At 36.8% G+C, this 25,735-nt stretch overlaps 1 protein-coding gene across 6 annotated transcripts in view; it reads right to left on the bottom strand.

Annotated features, from left to right (window-relative positions):
* Window positions 1-25,735, bottom strand: part of pde8a (phosphodiesterase 8A) — a 180,722-nt gene that overhangs the window by 80,871 nt on the left and 74,116 nt on the right. For all 6 annotated transcript variants that reach the window (XR_012096766.1, XM_073032809.1, XM_073032807.1 and 3 more), the window contains one exon: window positions 6,417-6,557. Coding sequence is in view for 5 of the 6 variants with exons in the window: in XM_073032809.1 (XP_072888910.1) it covers window positions 6,417-6,557 (141 nt within the window). In the remaining variant the exon portion in view is untranslated. The remainder of the gene's footprint in view (window positions 1-6,416; window positions 6,558-25,735) is intronic.

Here is a 25,735-nt window from a genome sequence, read left to right as displayed (position 1 = left end):
TATTCCATCAGGCCCCGGAGACATATTCATCCTAATGTATTTTAAGAACTCCAACACCTCCTCTCCCTTAATATCAACATACTTCAGAACATCAACCTCACTCATATTGTCCTCACCTTCAAGTTCCCTCTCAGTGGTGAATACCGAAGAGAAATATTCATTGAGGACCTTGCTCACTTCCACAGCCTCCAGGCACATCTTCCCACTTTTATCTCTAATCGGTCCTAACTTCACTCCTGTCATCCTTTTGTTCTTCACATAATTGAAGAATGCCTTGGGGTTTTCCTTTACCCTACTCGCCAAGGCCTTCTCATGCCCCCTTCTTAAGCTCCTTTCTTGCTACCCTATATTCCTCAATAGACCCATCTGATCCTTGCTTCCTAAACCTCATGTATGCTGCCTTCTTCCACCTGACTAAATTTTCCACCACTTGTCACCCATGGTTCCTTCCCCCTACTGTTCTTTATCTTCCTCACCGGGACACCGGTTTTGGTCTCCAAATTTGAGGAAGGACATTCTTGCTATTGAGGGAGTGCAGCGTAGGTTCACAAAGTTAATTCCCAGAATGGCGGGACTGTCATATGTTGAAAGATTAGAGTGACTGGGCTTGTATACACTGGAATTTAGAAGGATGAGAGGGGATCTGATTGAAACATATAAGATTATTAAGGGATTGGACACGCTGGAGGCAGGAAGCATGTTCCCGCTGATGGGTGAGTCCAGAACTAGAGGCCACAGTTTAAGAATAAGGGGTAGGCCATTTAGAACAGAGATGCGGAAAAACTATTTCACCCAGAGAGTGCTGGATATGTGGAAAGCTCTGCCCCAGAAGGCAGTGGAGGCCAACTCTCTGGATGCATTCAAGAGAGAGTTAGATAGAACTCTTATAGATAGCGGGGTCAAGAGATATGGGGAGAGGGCAGGAACGGGGTACTGATTGTGTATGATCAGCTATGATCACAGTGAATGGCGGTGATGGCTAGAAGGGCCGAATGGCCTACTCTTGCACCTACTGTCTATTGTCTATTGACAAATTTATCCCTAACATCCTGCAAGAGATCCTTAAACATCGACCACATGTCCATAGTACATTTCCCTGCAAAAGCATCATCCCAATTCACACCCGCAAGTTCTAGCCTTATAGCCTCATAATTTGCCCTTCCCCAATTAAAAATTTTGCTGTCCTCTCTGATTCTATCCTTTTCCATGATAATGCTAAAGGTCAGGGAGCGGTGATCACTGTCCCCCAGATGCTCACCCACTGACAGATCTGTGACCTGACCCGGTTCATTACCTAATACTAGATCTAGTATGGCATTCCCCCTAGTCAGCCTGTCAACATACTGTGACAGGAATCCATCCTGGACACACTTAAACTCTGCCCCATCCAAACCCTTGGAACTAATCAAGTGCCAATCAATATTAGGGAAGTCACCCATGATAACAATCCTGTTATTTTTGCACCTCCCAATCTGCTCCTCGGTATCTCTGCTGCTACCAGGGAGCCTATAGAATACCCCCAGTAGAGTAACTGCTCCATTCCTGTTCCTGACTTCCACCCATACTGACTCAAAAGAGGATCCTGCTACATTACCCACCCTTTCTGCAGCTGTAATAGTATCCCTGACCAGTAATGCCACCCCTCCTCCCCTTCCCCCCCTCTCTATCCCTTTTAAAGCACTGAAATCCAGGAATATTCAGAATCCATTCCTGCCCTGGTGCCAGCCAAGTCTCCGTAACGGCTACTACATCATAATTCCATGTAAGTATCCAAGCTCTCAGTTCATCACCTTTGTTCCTGATGCTTCTTGCATTGAAGTACACACACTTTAGTCCTTCTACCTTACTACCTTTACACCCTTTATTCTGCTGCTCTTTCCTCAAAGCCTCTCTATATGTTAGATCTGGCTTTACTCCATGCACTTCTTTCACTGCTCTATCGCTCCAGGTCCCATCCTCCTTGCAAATTAGTTTAAACCCTCCCGAACCATGCTAGCAAACCTACCAGCAAGGATATTGCTCCCCCTCTAGATGGGAAAACTCCACTAGTGAGACATTATGAGTGGAACTGAGAAATAAGAAAGGCATGACCATGTTCATGGAGCTGTATAACAGACAACCCAACAGTCCTAGGGGATCAAATTTGTAAAGAGATTGCAGACTGGTGTAAGAAAGCATTTCAGTTCCTGTCCTATCTCGTTGGCTCTTCATGCAACCCTGGAATATCTGGACAGCAAAGATGCATACATCAGGATGCTCTATATCGATTACAGCTCGGCATTTAGCACCATCATCCTCTCAAAACTAATCAGTAAACTTCAAGACCTGGGCTTCAATACCTCCTTGTCCAATTGGATACTGGATTTCTGCACTTGTAGACCCCAGTCAGTTCAAACTGGCAAAAACATCTGCTCCACAATTTTCATCAGTACAGGTCCACCCCTGCTCTACTCGCTTTACACTTATGACTGTGTGGCTAAGCACAGCTCCAACACCATATACAAGATGGCTGATGACACCACTGTTCAGAGCTGTGTCAAAGGTGATGAATTAGCATATAGAAAGGAGATTGAAAATTTGGCTGAGTGGTGTAATAACAACCTCTCACTCAGTAACAATGAGACCAAGGAACTGATAGTAGTTTTCAGGAGAGCAAAACCAGAGGTCAATCATCGGAGGATCAGAGGTGGAGAAGGTCAGTAAATTTAAAATCCTGGGTGTCACCATAGGACTTGTCCTGGACCCATCAAATAAATATAACTGAGAAGAAAGCACAACAGCGCCTTTATTTCCTCTGGAATCTGCGGAAATTCTACGTCATTAAATACCTTGGCAAACTTCTATAGATGTGTGGTGCAGTGTGCTGACTGGTTGCAATAAGGCCTGGTATGGTAATACCAATCACAAACAAGGGAAAATCTACAGATGCTGGAAATCCAAGCAACACACACAAAATGCTGGAAGAACTCAGCAGGTCAGGCAGCATCCATAGAAGAGAGTAGAGTCGACCTTTCAGGCCGAGGCCCTTCAGCAGGACTGGAGAAAACAAGATTAGCTTTCAAGAGATATTGAGGCCCTAGTTAAGAGAGAGAAAAAAAAGGAGGTGCATAGCAGGTACAAATAAGGTGCTTAAGGAAGATAAGAATTGCAAGAGAACACTTAAGAAATCAGAAAGGTTAAAAGAAGGCATAAAGTTACTCTAGCAGACAAGGTGAAGGAGAATCCTAAGGGTTTCTACAGATACGTTAAGAGCAAAATAACTTCAAGGGACAAAATTAGTCCTCTGGAAAACCAGAGTGGTAATCCATGTGTGGAACCAAAACAGATGGGGAGATCTTAAATGAATTCTTCGCATATTTACTCAGAAGACGGACACAGTCTATAGAAGTGAGGCAAGCGCAGAAGTGACCCTGCACAGATTTCAGAGGAGGAACTGTTTGCTACCCTGAGGCAAATCGGGGTGGGTAAATCCCCAGATCCTGAAAGGTGTTCCCTTGGACTCTACAGGAGGCAAGTAAAGAAATTGCTGGGGCCCTAGCAGAGATATTTAAATCATTTTTAGTGAAAGGGGAGTTACCAAAAGATTGGAAAATAGCTAATGTTGATCCGCTGTTTAAAAAAGGGCTCTAAACACAAACCAGGAAATTAGGCCATTGAGTCTAACAAGAGTAGTGGTAAAGTTAATGGAAGGTATTCTAAGGAACTAGATATATATTTGGATAGACATGAACCGATTAAAGAGAGTCTGCATGGCTTTGTGCATGGTAGGTCACGTCTAACCAATATTAAGGAGTTTTTCGAGGAAGCTACCAGGAAAGTGGATGAAGGAAAGTTAGTGGACGTTGTCTACATGGACTTTAGTAAGACAGTTGTCAAGGTCCTGCATGGGAGGCTGGTCAAGAAGGTTCAGTGGTTCTGCATTCAAGATGAGGTAGTAAATTGGATTAGACATTGGCATTGTGGGAGAAGCCAGAGTTGTAACAGAGCATTGCCTTTCTTACTGGAGGCCTGTGACTAGTGGTATGCTGCAGGGATAGGTGTTGGGTCCTTTACTGCTTGTCATCTATATCAATGATCTAGATAATAATGTGGTTAACTGAATCAGCAAATTCACGGATGACACCAAGATTGGGGACAATGAGGAAGGCTACCATGGCTTGCAGAGGGACCCAGATCAGCTGGAAAAATTGGCTGAAAATGGAATTTAATGCAGACAAGTGCGAGGTGTTGTACTTTGGTGGGGTAGATCTTACACAGTGAACAGTAGGGCACTGAGGAGTACAGTGGAACATAGGGATCAGGGAATACAGGCCCGTAATTGATTGAAAGTGACATCACAGTTAGATAGTGTCATAAAGAAAGCTGTTCGCACATTGGCCTTCATAAATCAAAGTACAGAAGATGGGATGTTATGTTGAAGTTGTACAAGACACTGGTGAGGTCTAATTTGGAGTATTGCCTGCAGTTTCAGTCACCTACTTACAGGAAAGATATAAACAAGACCATAAGACATTGTAGCAGAATTAGGCCATTCAGCCCTGAGCCTGCTCTGTCATTCCATGATGGCTGATCCCAGATCCCACTCAACCCCATACACCTGAATTCTCGCCATACCTTTTGATGCTCTGACTGATCAAGAAACTACCAACTTTCACCTTAAATATATCCACAGTCTTGGCCTCCACCATAGTCTGTGGCAGAGCATTCCACAAATTGTCTACTATCTGGCTAAAAAATTCCTCCTTACCTCTGTTCTAAAAGGCCACCCCTCAATTCTGAGGCTGTGCCCTCAGTTCTGGTTAACCCCACCATAGGAAACACCCTCTCCACATCCACCCTATCTAGTCCTTTCAATATTCAGTAGGTTTCAATGAGATTCCCCTCACATTCTTCTAAATTACAGTGATTACAGGCTTAAAGCTTCAAAATGCTTCTCATAGAACCAGACTACAGCGCACAGTGAGGACTGCCGAGCGCATTATTGGAGCCTCCCTGCCCTCTATTGTGGACCTGTACTCTTCCAGGTTGAAGAAGAGGGCGGGGAACATCATAAAGGACTCCTCCCATCCTGCGCACGGACTGTTTGATCTGCTTCCATCTGGTAGGCGCTTCAGATCCCTCCAGACTAAGACTAATAGACACTGGAGAAGTTTTTTCCCTACTGCGGTCACTTTGCTGAACAGTTAACTGCCAGTTAACTGTCGGCTAACTATTACTTGTATTGCACTACCTGTATGTATAATCTATATTTTCATTTATATTTATCATTATTATTGTTATGAGCAGAGAGACAACATCTGCCGGAAGTAAATTCCTTGTATGTGCATAGGTACTTGGCGATTAAATTCTGATTCTGATATGTTAACCCCTTCATTCTCGAAATCATCCTCGTGAACCTCCTCTGGACACTCTCCAACAGCACATCCTTTCAGAGATATGGGACCCAAAACAGTTGACAATACCCCAAGTGCAGCCTGACTATTGACTTATAAAGCCTCAGCATTATCTCTTTGCTTTTATATTCCATTCCCCTTGAAATAAATACCAACATTGCATTTGCCTTCTTTACCACTGACTCAACCTGTAAGTTAACCTTCTGGGAGTCTTGCATGAGGACTCCCAAGACCCTCTGCACTTTTGATGTTTGAATGTTCTCCCTACTTAGATAATAGTCCACACTATTGTTCCTTTTAACAAAATGTGTTATCATACATTTCCCAACACAAGGTTGAAAAAGTACACAGAAAATTTCCAAGGATGTTGCCAGGTCTGGAGGACTTGAGTTATAAGGGAAGACTGAATAGGTTAGCACTATTCTTTAGAACTTAGAATTTTGAGAGGAGATTTGAAAAAGGTATACAAAATTATGAGGTGTGTAGATAGGGTAAATGCAAGCAAGCTTTTTCCACTGAGGTTGAGTGAGTCTACAACCAAAGATCATTGATTAGGGTGAAAGATGAAAAGATCAAGGGGAACATGAAGGAAAACTTCTTCACTCAGATGGTCATGAGAATGTGGAATGCAAGTGATGCATGCAAGCTTAATTTCAATGTTTAAGGAAAATTTGGATAGGTACATGGATGGTAGGGGCAAGAAGAGCTATGGTGTTGGTGCAGGTCGATGGAAGTAGTCAGTTTAAATGGTTTTGACATGGACTAGGTGGGTTGAGGGTTCTGTTTCTGTACTGTATTTCTCCACGTAGCTATAAACTTCCTCTTTGACCTTCTTATTAATTCAGTTCTCAAGAATTACTACAGCCCTGACAGTGTACAGCAAAGCAAATAAAGTCATCATCAGCAACCAATGGGCAGTCAGATAGTCAGTTAAACATTCTGTAAGTGTCTGTACATGGTGGAAATACCCAGACACGAGTGCCTTTCCATAATGGGGTCACAAACTAACACTATCACACTTACCTTCCCTTTTTTAATGTAGGAATTGATCGTGTCTGGAAGATCAGCTTTATTTTTGTCGCTCTTGTGCATTTGCGTTAACTTCTTTCCTACCAATTCCTCTCTCCGGTAACCCATCATTCCTTCAAATGTAGGATTCACATACTGCAGAATACAAGCAACATTTGATATTTGGACTTTCCTTTAGATCTGACAGCAGTCTAAATATTCACATTTAGCAACCAGCTTTTCTAAAGAGCAGAACCTTCCCCAGTGACATGGCTCCAGGTTTATGGTCCAAATTATTTGATGTTAGTTACTTCAATTGAGTCTGCCAGCAAGTTCTGAGGAGTGTCCCTAACTCAAAACATTCACCAGTTCCTTTCCACAGGTGTCGTTTGACTGGCAGAATAATTCAGCTGTTCTACAGACCAACACCATCCACGCCTACCTTTTCATCCAGCTACACTATGCCATTCACTCACATCAGGACCATAAATATTCTTCAAGCGTTTTCAACTCTGTGTCAATAGCACTGGTCAGCTTAAGAAATATCCTGAAGTTTTCCTGGCTTCTTTAGAGAGCAAATACTAAAGTGACAGTGGAAGGGGTGGTTTAATAGAGGGTGGTGGAAAATTAAGAAGTTTAAAAGAAAGGAGAGCTTAGGACAGGTTATTAAAGTCTCCAAAATAAACGTTTAAGAAAGGTTAGGAATCTAACTCAGGCACGACTTTGAGAAGGGGAGCAATGAATAAAGGACTGATGTTGCTGTATTAGAACACGGGCAGCTTATGTAACAAGGTAAATAAGTTTACAGCACAGATGGCATCATGGTGGGAATGATGGGCATCACTAGAGAGATGGCTGTAAAAGGATCAGACCTGGGAACTAATCATCCAAGGACACACCTTATTAAAAAGGCAGGCTGGTGGGCAGAGGGGAGGGGTGGCAAAAAATGAAATTTAAATCTATATCAAGGAGCAATACAAGATCAGAAAATGTGGAACCATTGTGGATAGAGTTGAAGAACTGCAAAGGAGAAAAAAACTGATTGGAGTTACAGTACTGTGCAGAAGTCTTAGACACACACATACATATATATATATATATATAGTTACGTACCCCGTAACTGGGTCACTTACCAGCAAAGATAGAGAGGTCCGTTGAAGTCTGATGGTACTATTTTTAACAGTATTTATTGATAAAAATACACAAAAATACTATCAATGCAACCATACAGATAATATACGTCGTCAATACTAAATCTAAAAGCACGGGTATAATAATAATCAATAACTCTATCGTTGTCTAGGGGATAATGTATTGTCCGATGGAAATATAAAAGTCACTTCAGTTCATTCAAGCTGCAGCTTTTGGTTGGAGAGAGAGACGGAGGTTTAGAACTTGCCCGTTTTATGATGCCGTCGGTGGTGATCTCTTCCTTAGCTAAGCCGCCTTCCGTGGTAGGGCCTCAATCCCGGGGCAACGGGAAAGAACACATGTGGGCCCTCCACCGGCTGTCACTATTAAACGCTGTCACGGGATTTCTAGCGTTTCTCCTGGTGCGTGTCTGAAGGGGCCGTTCCCCAGACCCTCTTTTATCCCCACTCATGGGGTCTCAGATGTCAATCAGGGTGGAATGATGCCATCCCCCAACCAGCCCACTTCCCGTTGCTTTGTATCGCTGAGGGCCAGGACATTTGTAACGTCTCTCTCTCTCATTTCCTGGGTCTCCTGACCTGACTTAATAGCGATCTTGCGATTCTCAAAACGGAGGGGGTCAGGCGGCGCGCGCACACGCGCACGCACACGCACACGCACACGCACACACGCACACGCACACGCACACGCACACACACACACGCGCAAAAGTTTGGGCACCCCGGTCAAAATCTCTGTTACTGTGAATAGCTAAGCGAGTAAAAGATGATTTGATTTCCAAAAGGCATAAAGTTAAAGATGACATTTATTTAATATCTTAAGCAAGATTACTTTTTTATTTCCATCTTTTACAGTTTCAAAATAACAAAAAAGGAGAAGGGCCCAAAGCAAACGTTTGGGCACCCTGCATGGTCAGTACTTAGTAACACCCCTTTTGGCAAGTATCACAGCTTGTAAACACTTTCTGTAGCCAGCTAAGAGTCTTTCAATTCTTGTTTGGGGGATCTTCACTCATTCTTCCTTGCAAAAGCTTCTAGTTCTGTGAGACACTTGGGTCGTCTTGCATGCACTGCTCTTTTGAGGTCTATCCACAGATTTTCAATGATGTTTAGGTCGAGGGACTGAGAGGGCCATGGCAAAACCTTCAACTTGTGCCTGTTGAAGTACTCCATTGTGGATTTTGAGGTGTGTTTAGGATCATTATCCTGTTGTAGAAGCCATCCTCTTTTCATCTTCAGCTTTTTTAAAAATATATATAGACGGTGTAATGTTTGCTTCCAGAATTTGCTGGTATTTAATTGAATTCATTCTTCCCTCTACCAGTGAAATGTTCCCCGTGCCACTGGCTGCAAAACAAGCCCAAAGCATGACCAATCCACCCCCGTGCTTAACAGTTGGAGAGGTGTTCTTTCATGAAATTCTGCACCCTTTTTTCTCCAAACATACCTTTGCTCATTACGTCCAAAAAGTTCTATTTTAACTTCATCAGTCCACAGAACTTGTTTCCAAAATGCATCAGGTTTGTTTAGATCTTCCTTTGCAAACTTCTGATGCTGAATTTTGTGGTGAGGACGCAGGAAAGGTTTCTTCTGATGACTCTTCCATGAAGGTCATATTTGTGTAGGTGTCGCTGCACAGTAGAACAGTGCACCACCACTCTAGAGTCTGCTAAATCTTCCTGAAGGTCTTTTGTTGTCAAATGGGGGTTTTGATTTGCCTTTCTAGCCATCCTATGAGCAGTTCCCTTGGAAAGTTTTCTTGGTCTTCCAGACCTCAACCGTTCCTGTTAACTACCTTTTCTTAATTATAGACAATAGACAGTAGGTGCAGGAGTAGGCCATTCAGCCCTTCTAGCCAGCACCACCATTCACTGTGATCATGGCTGATCATCCACAATCAGTACCCAGTTCCTGCCCTCTCCCCATATCCCTTGACCCCGCTATCTATAAGAGCTCTATCTAACTCTCTCTTGAATGCATCCAAGATTTGGCCTCCACTGCCTTCTGGGGCAGAGCATTCCACATATCCACCATTTTCTGGGTGAAAGTTTTTCCCCATCTCTGTTTTAAATGGCCTACCCCTTATTCTTAAACTGTGGCCTCTAGTTCTGGACTCACCCATCAGCAGGAACATGCTTCCTGTCTCCAGTATGTCCAATCCCTTAATAATCTTATATGTTTCAATCAGATCCCCTCTCATCCTTCTAAATTCCCGTGTATACAAGCCCAGTCGCTCCAATCTTTCAACTTATGACAGTTCCGCCATTCTGGGAATTAACCTTGTGAACCTACGCTGCACTCCCTCAATAGCAAGAATGTCCTTCCTCAAATTTGGAGACCAAAACTGCACACAATACTCCAGGTGGGGTCTCACCAGGGCCCTGTACAGCTGCAGAAGGACCTCTTTACTCCTATTTACCTCTTTATTCCTCTTATTATAAAGGCCAGCATACCATTAGCTTTCTTCACTGCCTGCTGTACCTGCATACTTGCTTTCATTGACTGATGTACAATAACACCTAGATCTTGTTGTACTTCCCCTTTTCCTAACTTGACTCCATTTAGATAGTAATCTGCCTTCCTGTTCTTGCCACAAAAGTGGATAACCTCACATTTATCCACATTAATCTGTATCTGCCATACATTTGCCCACTCACCCAACCTGTCCAAGTCACCCTGCATTCTCATAACATCCTCCTGACATTTCACACTGCCACCCAGCTTTGTGTCATCGGCAAATTTGCTAATGTTACTTTTAATCTCTTCATCTAAATCATTAATGTATATTGTAAACAGCTGCGGTCCCAGCACCGAACCTTGCGGTACCCCACTGGTCACAGCCTGCCATTCCGAAAGGGACCCGTTAATCACTACTCTTTGTTTCCTGTCAGCCAGCCAATTTTCAATCCATGTCAGTACTCTGGCCCCAATACAATGTGCCTTAATTTTGCCCACTAATCTCCTATGTGGGACTTTATCAAAAGCTTTCTGGAAGTCCAAGTACACTACATCCACTGGCTCTCCCTTGTCCATTTTCATAGTTACATCCTCAAAAAACTCCAGAAGATTAGTCAAGCATGACTTCATAAATTCATGCTGACTTGGACTGATCCTTCTACTGCTATCTAAATGTGTCGTAATTTCCTCTTTTATAATTGACTCCAGCATCTTTCCCACCACTGACGTCAGGCTAACTGGTCTATAATTCCCTGTTTTCTCTCTCCCTCCTTTCTTGAAAAGTGGGACAACATTAGCCACCCTCCAATCAGCAGGAACTGTTCCTGAATCTACAGAACATTGGAAAATGATTTACATTACGAACTGAGGAAACGGCTACCTGAAAATGTTTTGCTGTCTTCTTAAAGCCTTCTGCTTTGTGGCCATCATTTATTTTAATTTTCAGAGTGCTAGGCAGCTGCTTAGAGAAGCCCATGGCTGCTGATTGTTGGGACAATGTTTGACAAGTCTGGGTATTTATAAAGCTTTGAAATTTGCATCAACTGGCCTTTCCTAACAATGACTATGAATAAGCCATAGCCCTAACAAGCTAATTAAGGTCTGAGACCTTGGTAGATGTTATCTGAGAGCTCAAATCTCTTGGGGTGGCCAAACATTTGCATGGTGCTTTCTTTTTTATCACTCTAAAAATTGTACAAAACAAAAATAATACACTAATCTTGCTTAAAATGTTGAAAAGAATCTGAAAAATGCAATGTTACAGTTACTCATAGATTCTTTAGTAGACTAGGAAAAATCAGGCTAGTACTAGAACGAAAAAAGGATTTGTGAAATGTCTATAAGATGGCTTTTTAGAGCAGTTTGTGGTAGAGCCCAGTGTTGTGTAAAGAGACAAACTTGATCATGGAGCTTAAGGTACAGGAATCTTTGTGAGGCAGTGACCATAATATAATAGAATTTCCTATGCCGTTTGAGAGAACTGAAATTTGATGTAATAGTATTACAGTTGAGCAACTAGGACCTATGAGGAAGGAGCTGGCCGGACTTGTTTGGAAGGGTAGACAGAAGCAGCAATGACAGGAGTTTCTGAGAGTAATTTGGGAGACGTAGCAGAATTTTATCCCAAGGAAAAAGCAGCCCACCAAGGGGAGAATGGGGCAACCATGGCTAACAAATTTGTGACAACATAAAAACAATAGGCACATAATACAACAAAGATTCGTGGGAAACCTTGAAAAACCAACAAAGGACAACTAGAAAAGATATTATGGGAGGAGAGTGAAATACAAGGGTAAACTAACCAATAATATAGAAAACTGAAAAGTTTTAAGATAGATAATGGGAAGAGAGGCAATAGTGGACACCTGACTACTTGAAAATATGCTCAAGTAATAATGGGGAGAGCAGGGAAATGGCAGAGAAGCTGAATCAGTGTTTTGTGTCAGTCTTCATAGTGGAAGTTACCAGCAATGTGCTAGAAATTCAAGAGAGTCGGGGGCAGAGGTCTGTGTGGTAGCCATTACTAAGGAAAAGGTGCTGAGGAAGTTAAATGGACTGAAGGTAGATCTGCAACTGCTGTAACTGAAGAGATCATGGAGACAAATAGTGATCTTTCAAGAATCACTAGAAAGTCCTGTAAGACTGAAAAATTATAAATGTGACATCTGCTTATGAAGAGAGGGAAAAGGGGGCATCACGTGATGACATAGGGTCGAGACGTTGGGATTCCAGCTCCCTTGCAAAAAGTAATGAAATAGGGTTTAAATGAAGAAGAGTTATTAAATATCTATTAGAAACTAACTATAAGCAACTCAGGATTATCTTTTGATATGGCTCCTAAACTGAAACAAAAGAAAGCTACTACTTCGAAGACGGCGCAAATCAGCGGGGAAAAAGGCCTAGCCGCCTCGGCGAAGCCTCCGACTCAAGTTGGATCTCCTCCCGATGAAGTACATGGCATTTTTGATGATGCGGGAAAAGAAGTTGCAGCAATGTCGGCGGTCTCTAAGAAGAAACGGCAAGAACAACGCATGCGCAAAGGTATGCATGAACAAATATTAACAAAACTACAAACCTCAACTACGGCTGGAAGTGAAATTGGAAGTGGATCGGAAGTAGAAACAGACTCTTTGGGAAATTCAGAGGAAGAAGAAGAGGAAAAGAAAGAAGAGATTAAAGGAGACATAAAAGATATCCTGATGTATATAACGAATGAATTAAAAGTTATAAAAACAGATATGACGAATGAATTTAAAGTTATAAGAACAGATATAAGAAGGATGCAGAATACACTTGATAATGTGGTGGAAAAACAAAAGAAGATGGATAATAAAGTCAAAGAGATGGTAGTAAAAATAGAAGAAAACACGGAAAGAATAGATAAGGTAGAATACGATAATCTTGCCTGGACAACAGAAAGAAAACGGATGTTGGGAAAAATGGATGCACTTGAGAACTTTAGTAGACGAAATAATATTAAAATTGTTGGTCTTATGGAAGGTACAGAGGGAGAAAATCCAATAAAATTCTTTCAAGAATGGATTCCAAAAATTTTGGAAATGGAAGAAGGAAGTCAAGTAATTGAAATCGAAAGAGCACACAGAGCTTTAAGACCAAGATCGCAACAAGATCAAAATCCGAGATCAATTTTGATAAAATGTTTAAGGTACCAAGATAAAGAAATGATCTTGAAGGCAGCTACTCAAGGTGCTAAAAAGAGAAAAGGGCCATTGATAATAGAAGGGAAAAGAGTTTTTTTTAATCCAGACATAAGCTACGATCTGTTGAAGAGGCAGAAGGAATTTAATCCTGTGAAAAAATCTTTATGGGAAAAGGGCTATAAATTTTTATTGAGCTATCCAGCAAAATTGATAATTTTCTTGGATAATGGAGAAAGAAGATTCTTCATTGATTACCGGAAAGCAGAGAAATTTGTACAAGAACTACCTGATGTCCATGAAGAGGACTAAAGAATTATAGAAATGAAATGGACTAATGATGAAAACTGGAACAAGGTTGGACTTGATGGACAATTATAAGAGAAAAAAAAACGGTCGAGGAGTAATAATTGGGAGTAGAGACATTAATTATTTTTTTCTTTATTAATATATTTTCTTCTTTTTTTTTTGCGGGGAGCTGGAGGAGCTCCTGATCGATAGCTGCGAGTTTCGCGTGTACAATCATGGCGATTGCCATGACCCGAAAAATGGGGGGGGGGGGGGGGGTAATGTTGTGTTCTTTTTATTCGCAACATTAGTGGGGGGGTATTTTGGTTTTTTTTTCTTATATATTAGTTATCTTTCTTCTATTTTTCTTCTTCTTTGCCTGGATGATTGGGGAGAAACTCATAGCAACATGGAGAATTTTAAAGAATTCCCAAGGTACTATGAATGATTAATTTACTTAATTTTTTAAGTTTTAATGTTAATGGAATTAATGGACCTGTGAAAAGAAAAAGAGTTTTAACATATATTAAGAAAATGAAAGGAGATATAGCTTTTTTTTTTACAAGAAACACATTTAACAGAAACAGAACACGAAATTAAAGAGAGATTGGGTTGGAAACGTCATTGCAGCTTCATTTAATTCAAAATCGAGAGGAGTTGCAATTTTGGTTAATAAATTTTTACCAATTAAAATACAAAATGTAATAATTGATTCTGGGGGGAGATATGTGATTATACATTGTCAAATTTTTTCAGAATTATGGACTTTTATGAACATTTATGCACCAAATGAAAATGATGCAAAATTCATACAAGAAGTTTTTTTGAACTTGGCTGATGCACATGATAAAATATTAATAGGTGGAGATTTTAATTTTTGTTTAGATCCAGTTCTGGATAGATCAACTAAAGGTGCTATAAAATCAAAAATAACAAAACTAACTTTATCATTAATGAAAGATTTAAACTTGATTGATATATGGAGAAGAATTAATCCAAGAGAAAGAGATTATTCATTTTACTCAAACAGACATAAAACTTACTCAAGGATTGATTTTTTTTTATTATCAAAAAATATTCAAGATAAGAGTGAAAAGTGTGGAATATAAAGCAAGAATATTGTCAGATCATTCCCCCTTGATAATGACAATGATAATGATGGATAAGGAGGAATCGATTTACAGATGGAGATTTAATTCAACTCTATTAAAACGTCAAGATTTTTGTGATTTTATGAAAAAACAAATTCAATTTTTTTTGGATACAAATTTACATTCAGTTGAGGATAAAATTGTATTATGGGAAGCGATGAAAGCATATTTAAGGGGTCAGATTATAAGTTAAACATCTAAAATTAAAAAGGAATACGCAGCAGAAATAGATCAATTGGAAGAAGATATCATAAAGTTAGAAAAAGAATCTCAAAGATATATGACAGAAGAAAAACGAAGACAACTTGTTAATAAAAAACTACAATATAATATGCTTCAGACATATCGTACAGAGAAAGTAATTATGAGAACTAAACAGAAATATTATGAATTAGGTGAAAGATCGCATAAAATTCTTGCTTGGCAGTTGAAAACAGAACAGGTTTCTAAAACAATAAATGCAATTAGAACAAGTGTAAATAAGGTTACTTATAAGCCTTTAGAAATTAATGAAACTTTAAAAATTTTTTACACTGAACTATATCAATCAGAATCACAAAATAAGATTGCTGAGATAGATAAATTTTTTATCACAAATAACCCTTCCAAAATTAAATTTGGAAGAACAGAAAGGATTAGATATGCCCTTTACATTAAAAGAGGTTGAAGAAGCTTTAAGATCACTTCAGAGTAATAAATCCCCAGGAGAAGATGGTTTTCCTCCTGAGTTTTATAAAAAAAAATTAAAGATTTATTAATTCCTCCTTTTATGGAATTAATATACCAAGTGGAAAGAATGCATAAACTTCCACAATCTTTTTTTAACAGCGATCATAACTGTATTGCCAAAAAAAGATAGAGACCCTTTAAAACCAACATCATATAGGCCTATTTTTTTGTTGAATACAGATTATAAAATATTAGCAAAAATTTTATCTAATAGAATATCTAAATATTTACCAAAATTAATACATATGGATCAAACAGGTTTTATTAAAAATAGACAATCAATGGATAATATAACTCAGTTACTTAGTATAATTCATTTGGCACAAAAAAGAGAGGAAATGAGTGTGGCAGTTGCTTTGGATGCAGAAAAAGCATTTGATAGATTGGAATGGGATTTTTTATTTAAGGTATTGGAAAAATATGAGTTAGGAAAATCTTTTATACAATGGATTAAAACTTTAAATACTAATCCTCAAGCTAAAGTAGTTACAAATGGTCAGATTTCAACACCATTTTGCTTTACGAGGTCAACTAGACAAGGCTGCCCATTATCACCTGCTTTATTTGTATTGGCAATAGAACCATTAGCAGAACTAATTAGAACAGATCCAGATATTGGGGGCTTTAGAGTTAATCAAGAAGAATATAAGATTAATTTATTTGCTGATGATGTTTTGATTTATTTAACAAACCCATTGCAATCCTTGCAAAGATTATCTTTTAGATTGGAAGAATATGGGAAAGTATCAGGTTATAAAGTAAATTGGGATAAAAGTGAAATTTTGCCCCTCACCAAAGGAAATTATAATCAATGTCGATTAGCAACTCAATTTCGATGGTCAATGAATGGGATAAAATATTTAGGTATTAGAGTTGATAACGATGTAAAAAATTTATATAAACAAAACTATTTGCCATTATTAAAAAAATAAAAGAGGATCTTGATAAATGGATGATGTTACCAATAACATTAATAGGTAGAGTTAATGCCGTAAAAATGAATATATTTCCTAGATTGCAATATTTATTTCAAAATTTACCAATACAATTACCTCAGAAGTTTTTTCAAGAACTGAATAAATATGTAAGGAAATTTCTTTGGAAAGGTAAGATGTCAAGAATATCATTGGAAAAATTGACATGTAAATTTGATTTAGGGGGGTTACAACTTCCAAATTTTAAGAATTATTATAAAGCAAATCAACTTAGATTTATTGCGTCTTTTTTTGATGAAGAAAAGTTGGCATGGATTAAAATAGAATTAGATAAGATAGGAGAAAATATACCAGAGAATTTTATATATAAATGGGAATCCAAATGGATACAGGGAAAAAAAAGAATCTCCTATATTAAGACACTTGATTGATCTATGGAATAAGGTAAATATGGACGATGAGATAAAGAAATCTTTATTAGCAAAAAGAACTTTAATTCAAATTGGCTTATTCCTTTTACAATGGATAATAAACTTTTACATAATTGGTTCCAAAAGGGGATTAAATATATAGGTGATTGTTTTGAAGGAGGTATATTGATGTTGTTTGATCAATTAAAAAATAAATATAAAATATCAAATAACACTCTTTTCTGTTATTTTCAATTAAAAGCCTATTTACGAGAAAAGCTGAGACAAACAATGTTGATGCCAAAACCTAGTGAAGTAGAAATATTAACTCAGAAAGGAAAAATTAAAAAATTTACATCTTGTATGTATAATTTGATTCAAAAACAAACAATTAAGTTAGGAACTCATAAATCAAGACAAAAATGGGAATCTGATCTGAATGTTAAAATTGATGGAAAAAACTGGTCAAGATTATGTTTTGATAGTATGAGAAATACAATAAATGTTCGACTTAGATTAATACAATATAATTTTTTACATCAATTATATATAACACCACAGAAAATAAATAGATTTAATTCAAATATGTCTGACCAATGTTTTCGATGTAATCAAGAAATTGGTACTTTTTTACATTCTACCTGGTCCTGTTTTAAAATTCAACCATTTTGGATTAATTTAAGTCTTTTATTGGAACAAATTATTGGAGTACAACTCCCACATAGTCCACTATTATTTTTATTAGGAGACATTGAAGGGACAATACTGAAACTTAAATTGAACAAGTATCAGAAAAAATTTATAAAAATTGCATTGGCAGTAGCCAAAAAAGTTATCGCAGTTAGTTGGAAATCTGATTTATATTTAACTATGGATCATTGGAATAATGAAATACATAGTTGTATTCCATTTGAAAAAATTACGTATAATCTACGAAATGAATATGATATATTTTTGAGAATTTGGCTCCCATACTTACAAAAGATAGGATTAAATACACAGGTCCTTTGAAGATAAAATTATAGTAATTGGGGAAAGTAAAAATAAATATCAAAATTATTTTGAACTCCATGGAGCATGTGGGGGACCTCTGATATCCAGGCAATCTTTCTCTCCTTTCTTTTTTTTCTTTCTTTAGATAAGGGTTAAGGGGGGGAGGGTCAATATTATTTTTCTTACTATTTTACTATTACATTTATTCCTTGTAATTTCTAAAATTTAATAAATAAATAAATAATAAGATTTTTAAAATGAAAAGAGGGAAAAGACAGAAAATTATAGGCTGGTTAACCTGACCTCAGTGGTTGGTAAGATTTCACAGTGTATTAAAGATGAAATTTTGGAGGACTTGATGTAAGGTAATAAAAAATAATGCATTGTTTTGTTAAAGGAAGATCTTGCCTGACATATCTGTGAGAATTCTTTGAGGATGTAATAAGCAAAAGAGACAGTGGATGTTATTCACTCTTCTTTGTGGTGGCGTGTTGGGGAGGAAGCATTAAGAAGAGGGACGTCTCACGTCTTAATAAGCTGGTAAGGAAGGCGGGCTCTGTCGTGGGCAAAGTACTGGAGAGTTTAACATTGGTAGCTGAGCGAAGGGCGCTGAGTAGGCTACGGTCAATTATGGATAACTCTGAACATCCTCTACATAGCACCATCCAGAGACAGAGAAGCAGTTTCAGCGACAGGTTACTATCGATACAATGCTCCTCAGACAGGATGAAGAGGTCAATACTCCCCAATGCCATTAGGCTTTACAATTCTACCGCCAGGACTTAAGAACTTTTTAAAAGCTATTATTAATGCTTTTTGAGATAGTGATTTAGATGCATATCATATTTTTTACTGAGTTAAGTATTGTATGTAATTAGTTTTGCTACAACAAGTGTATGGGACATTGGAAAAAAAGTTGAATTTCCCCATGGGGATGAATAAAGTATCTATCTATCTATCTATCTATTTACTTTGATTTTCATAAGGCCTTTGATAAAGTATCGCATGCAAGGCTTCTTAAGAGTCTTAGAGGCAAGCTACTAGTATAGGTAGAAGATTGGTTGACGAGGAACAAAGCGGCTCTATTCAGGATGGTTGCCAATGATTAGTGGAGTTCTGTAATGGTTGGCTGCAATGCCATCAGATCTTTGATCCAGACTATTAAGATATAAAGTGAAAAGTTGTAGTCCCAGCACCAAATTTGCAAATAATATCAAGATAGGTGGAGGAACAGGTAATGTCACAGAGGCAAGGAGTCTACAAAAGGACTTAAGACAAATTGGGAAAAAGGGCAAAGAAGTGGCAGATAGAATATAGTGGGGGACGTCACGTGATGACGTAGGATCGAGACGCTGGAACCCAGCCCTCCCGTAAAAAAATCAATAAATTAATGTTTAAGTGAAGAAAAGTTAGTCAATACTTTCTTAAGGGTTACTTATAAACTACTCCGGATTGTTTTAAGCTATGCCTCATAAACAGAGGATGAAGAAAACTACTACCGCGAAGACAGCTCAAGTTGGAACAGAATCAAGGCCTACTTCTACCGAAGAACTGCGGACTTAGGTACAATACATCACCGGCGATACAGAACAGGAAACTGCGGCAGCATCGGCTATTTCTAAAGGAAAAGATCAACGAGAATTGCGCAAACGTGAAGGAACGAGCATACGCAAACGAGAGCAACCAGAACTACAAATCTCAGCTGCGACTGAAACCGAAAGTGAAAGTGAATCTGAGAGAGAGTCAGATTCTCTAGAAAAATCAGACGAAGATGGAGATGAAAGTTCCTCTGAAGATATAAAAAAGACTTTGAGGCAAATAATGCATAAATTAGAAAAATTAAATGCATTAAAAGTAATTAAAAGTAACCAAAAAGTAATTAAAGAAAAAATGATAAATATGGAGACTATGTTTGATAAAATGACAAAGAAACAGGAAAAAATGGAAAAGAAAATTACAGATTTGGAAATTAAAATGGAAGATATGGGTGGAAGAATGAATAAAATGGAAAATGATAATAATGCCTGGACATCAGAAAGAAAACAACTCATGGAAAAAATTGATAAGCTTGAAAATTTTAGTAGACGCAATAATATTAAAATTGTTGGACTTAAAGAAGATACCGAAGGAGAAGACCCAATAAATTTTTTTCAAAAATGGATCCCTGAAAAATTGGAAATGGGAGAAGAAACTTCAATTGAGATTGAAAGGGTGCACAGAGCCTTAAGGTCAAGATCTCAAGATGATCAAAATCCGCGATCAATTTTGATAAGATGCTTAAGATACCAAGATAAAGAAAAGATTCTGAGGGCGGCTGTCCAAGGTGCCAAAAGAAGAAATGGACCATTGATGATAGCAGAGAAACCAGTTCTTTTTTATCCTGATATAAGTTATAACCTTTTGAAGAGAAAGAAAGAATTTAATTCAGCAAAAAATGTCTTATGGGAAAAAGGTTATAAATTTATAATGCGTCACCCAGCAACACTGATAATTTTTTTGGAAGAGGGAAAAAGATTTTTTCCCGATTATCGAGATGCGGAGGTGTTCGCACAAAAACTTCCATCTATTCGCTAATTAAGTGTAGAAACTTCTAAACGTAATGGTTAAAGACGAAGACAGAGATAGCGAATGGAACTGATGGACATTTAAGGATGATACAAGGGAGAAAAGTAAAATTTTAGAAATATTAATTGAGAATAGTATTTTTTTTTCTTTTCTTATATATATACTTTTTATGTTGCGGGGGGGCTGGGGAGCTTTGAATCGGTTACTGCGGGATTCACGTGTGTAATCATGGCGATTGCCATGACCCGTACAACAGAGGGGGGTAATGTTGTGTTTTTTTTCTTTCACAACATTAGTAGGGGGGTATTTTGTTTTTTTCTTTATACTCTATTTTTTTTCTATTCTTTTGCCTGGATGATTGGTGGGGACACACATAGCAACATGGAGACTTCTAAAAAGATTTCCCAGGATACCACGAAAGTTGAAAGATTAGGTATTATTATAGATTGGAGTAACATAATTAAAAACAATGACTAATTTATTGAATTTTTAAAGTTTTAATGTTAATGGGCTTAATGGACCGGTAAAAAGAAAAAGAATTTTAACATATATTTAAAAAATGAAAATAGATATAGCTTTCTTACAAGAAACTCATTTAACAGACATAGAACATCAGAAATTAAAAAGAGACTGCGTTGGAAATGTTATTGCAGCTTCATTTAACTCAAAGGCGAGAGGAGTTGCAATTTTGGTTAATAAAAATTTACCAATTAAAATACAAAATGTATTAATTGATTCTGCAGGAAGATATTTAATTATACATTGTCAAATTTTTTCAGAACTATGGACTCATGAATATTTATGCACCAAATGAAAATGATGTAAAATTTATACAGGAGGTCTTTTTGAATTTCGCTAATGCACATGATAAAATATTAATAGGTGGAGATTTTAATTTTTGTCTAGTTCCAGTTTTAGATAGATCAACAAAGGCTGTTACAAAATCAAAAGTAGTAAAATTAACTCTATCATTGATGAAAGACTTAAATTTGATTGCTATATGGAGAAGAATCAATCCAAAAGAAAGAGATTATTCATTTTATTTAAATAGACATAAAACATACTCAAGGATAGATTTTTTCCTATTATCAACGAATATTCAAGATAGAGTGAAAAATGTGGAATATAAAGCAAGAATATTGTCTGATCATTCTCCTTTAATAATGACAATGATAATGATAGATAAAGAGGAATCAATTTATAGATGGAGATTTAATTCAATACTACTAAAACGTCAAGATTTTTGTGATTTTATGAAAAAGCAGATTCAGTTCTTTTTAGATACAAATTTACATTCAGTTGATGATAAATTTATATTGTGGGAAGCAATGAAGGCATATTTGAGAGGTCAGATAATGTTATACTTCTAAAATTAAGAAGGAATATATGATAGAAATAGATCAATTGGAAAAAGATTATAAAATTAGAAAAAGAATCTCAAAGAAACATGACAGAAGAAAAACAAAGACAACTTATTAATAAGAAGTTAAAATATAATACACTCCAGACATATCGAACAGAAAAAGCAATTATGAGAACTAAACAGAGATATTATGAACTAGGTGAAAGATCACATAAGGTCCTTGCATGGCAGTTAAAAACAGATCAGACTTCTAAAACAATAAATGCAATTCGAACAAAAGTAAATAAAATTACTTATAAGCCTCTAGAAATTAATGAAGCTTTTAAGAATTTTTATTCTGAGTTGTATAAATCAGAATCAAAAAATGATGACGTCAAGATAGAAAGATTTTTATCACAAATAACTCTTCCAAAATTAAATACGGAAGAACAGAAGGGATTAGGTATGCCTTTTATATTGAAGGAGGTTGAAGAAGCTCTGGGATCACTTCAAAGTAATAAATCTCCAGGAGAAGATGCCATTTTCCGCCTGAATTTTATAAAAAGTTTAAAGATTTATTAATTCCTCCTCTTATGGAGTTAATACATCAAGCGGAAAGAACGCATAAACTTCCAGAATCTTTTTCAACAGCTATTTTAATAGTATTGCCAAAAAAAGATAGAGACCTTTTAAAACCAGCATCATATAGACCTATTTCTTTATTAAACACTGATTATAAAATAATAGCAAAAATCTTATCTAATAGATTATCTAAATGCTTACCAAAATTAGTGCATATGGATCAAACAGGATTTATTAAAAATAGACAATCGGCAGATAATGTATCTCGGTTATTTAGTATAATCCATTTAACGCAAAAGAGGGAGGAAACGAGTGTGGCAGTTGCTTTAGATGCAGAAAAAGCATTTGATAGATTGGAATGGGATTTTTTATTTAAGGTATTGGAAAAATATGGATTAGGAACATCATTTATAAAATGGATTCAAACCTTAAATACTAATCCCAAAGCTAAAGTAGTGACAAATGGTCAAATTTCAACATCATTTCAGTTAACAAGATCAACTAGGCAAGGTTGTCCATTATCACCTGCTTTATTTGTGTTGGCAATAGAGCCATTAGCTGAATTAATTAGAATGGACCCAGATATTAAGGGTTTCAGAGTTAATCAGGAAGAATACAAGATTAACATTTGCTGATGATGTTCTACTTTATTTAACAGATCCATTGCATTCATTACGCAAATTATCTTATAGATTAGAAGAATATGGGAAAATATCAGGTTATAAAATAAATTGGGATAAAAGTGAAATTTTACCTCTTACTAATGGAGATTATAATCAATGTCAATTAATAACTCAATTTAGATGGCCGGCAAATGGTATAAAATACTTAGGTATAAGAGTTGATAATGACATAAAAAACTTATACAAATTAAATTATTTACCACTTTTGAAAAAAATTCAGGAAGATCTTGATAAATGGATGGCATTACCATTAACATTAGTAGGTAGAGTAAATACTATAAAAATGAATATATTCCCTAGACTACAATATTTATTTCAATCATTACCAATACAATTACCCCAGAAGTTTTTTCAAGAGTTAAACAAATATGTGAGGAAGTTTCTCTGGAAAGGTAAGATGTCAAGAATATCGTTGGAAAAATTGACATGGAAATTTGATCTAGGAGGGTTACAACTTCCAAATTTTAAGAATTATTATAAAGCGAATCAACTTAGATTTATTGCATCTTTTTTCGAGAAAGATAAACCGGCATGGATTAGAATAGAACTAGATAAAATAGGAGAAAACGTACCAGAAGATTTTATATATAAATGGGAATCTAAATGGATACGGGAAAAGAAAGAATCTCCTATATTAAAACATTTGATTGACTTATGGAATAAGATAAATGTTGATGATGAGACAAAAAATCTTTATTAGCAAAGAGATCTTTAATTCAAAATAGACTTATTCCTTTTACAATGGATAATCAACTTTTATATAATTGGTTTCAAAAAGGGATTAGATATATAGGAGATTGTTTTGAAGGAGGTATATTAATGTCATTTGATCAATTAAAGAATAAATATAAAGTATCGAATAACACTTTTTTTTGTTACTTTCAATTAAGGGCTTATTTAAGAGAAAAATTAGGTCAATGTTATTGCCGAAATCTAATGAAATAGAAATTTTAATTCAAAAAGGAAAGATTAAAAAATTTATATCTTGTATGTATAATTTGATTCAAAAACAGGCAATTAAACAAGGAGTCCATAAGTCAAGACAAAAATGGGAAAGTGATTTGAATATTAAAATTGAAGAAACAAATTGGTCAAGACTATATCTTGATAGTATGACAAATACAATAAATGTTCGGTTAAGATTAGTGCAATATAATTTTCTACATCAATTATATATTACACCACAAAAAATAAATAAATTAAACCCAAATTTATCTGATCAGTGTTTCCGATGTAACCAAGAAACTGGTACTTTTTTACATTCTACATGGTCTTGTTCTAAAATTCAACCTTTTTGGACAAATTTAAGACTTTTACTGGAACAAATTACAGGAACACAACTTCCTCATAATCCAATATTAATTACTCTTACTAGGTAAGAGTAATTGAAGGGATAAAACCGAAACCCAAACTGAATAAATATCAGAAAGAATTCATAAAAATGGCACTGGCAGTAGCCAAAAAGGCTATTGCAGTTACTTGGAAATCGGATACATATTTAAGTATAGATTGTTGGAAGAAAGAAATTTATGGCTGTATTCCACTAGAAAAAATTACTTATAATTTAAAAGATAAATATGAAACATTTCTGAAAGTTTGGTGCCCTTATTTACACAAGACAGGACTAAATATATAGGTGCTCTGAAGATGAAACAATTGGTTACTTGGGGAAAGAAATAAATATATACACTAAAGTTATTATGAACTCCATGGAGCATGTGGAGATCTTCCAACATCCAGGCACTCTCTTTTTTTTTTCTTTCTTTCTTTCTCTTTTTTTCTATAGGGAAGTTAGAGGGGAAGGGTTATATACATTTTTTTTTCTATACTTTATTCTGTAATCACTTAAAAACGCAATAAAAAAAAGAAAAAAAAGATAGAATATAGTGTAGGGACGTGTGGGATTATACTCTGACAGGAAAAATATAGGTGTGAGAAGAGATTTCAGAAAACAGAGGTACAAAGACACTTGTGAGCCCTAGTACAGGATTCCCTAAAGATTAAAATCCCAGGAATGAAAGGTTTAATGCATGAGAAGTGTTTGATGTCTCTGGGACTGCACATGATGGAGTTCAGAAGGATGAGAGGAGATCACATAGAAATGTCCCCAGATAGTGAAAGGCCTGGACAGAGTCGATGTGCAGATAGTGTTTCCATTAGTGAAGAGTCTAAGATCTGAGGGCACAGCCTCAGAATAAAAGGATGCCCCATTAAATCTGAGGTGAGGAAGAATTTCTTCCACCAAAGGCTACTGAATCTATGGAATCAGTTGCCACAGACAGCTGTGGAGACCAAGTCACTGGGTATATTTAATGATGTTTGGTCTTAACTGGCAAGAGAGTTAAGTGTTTCAAGGAGAAGGCAGGAGAAAAGAGGTGAAAGTTTAGCCACAACTGAATTGTGAATCAGACTTGATAGGTCAAATGTCCTGAATTTGCTCCCATATCTGGATATGGTAAAGTCACACATCCAGGCTCATGGCAAACCTACCTACTCCTCAATCACTGAACATCCCAAGGGCAGACTTCTGGTGATAAACATTACAACTATTTCACTATTACTACTAAACCTGGGTGCAATTGGGCCGAGCATCTGATGACATCTACAAAACTGATTTTCATAACACTCGAATGCCACTCCTAGCATCTTACCATATGGTGAACTTGTATTCTCAACACAAAGCAACACGACTGAAATGAAAGAATATATGCAGAGCATCACCTGATTAAGTGCAAAGGTAAACCAATTGTTCAAACCCCACTTTTTATCACCACATTCTTACACAATCGGTCTAGGCTTTCCTTCATAAACAAAGCCAAGAGTTAAGCCAAGATCTCAAATACTTGCACTCTTGCATGCGCTTCACACACAATTATTCAGAACTGACCAC

The sequence above is a fragment of the Hemitrygon akajei genome, chromosome 30 (assembly GCF_048418815.1).
Source record: "Hemitrygon akajei chromosome 30, sHemAka1.3, whole genome shotgun sequence".
NCBI lineage: Eukaryota > Metazoa > Chordata > Chondrichthyes > Myliobatiformes > Dasyatidae > Hemitrygon > Hemitrygon akajei.
Note: the sequence above shows the minus strand (reverse complement) of the source record. Positions and strands in the feature narration are given on the sequence as shown.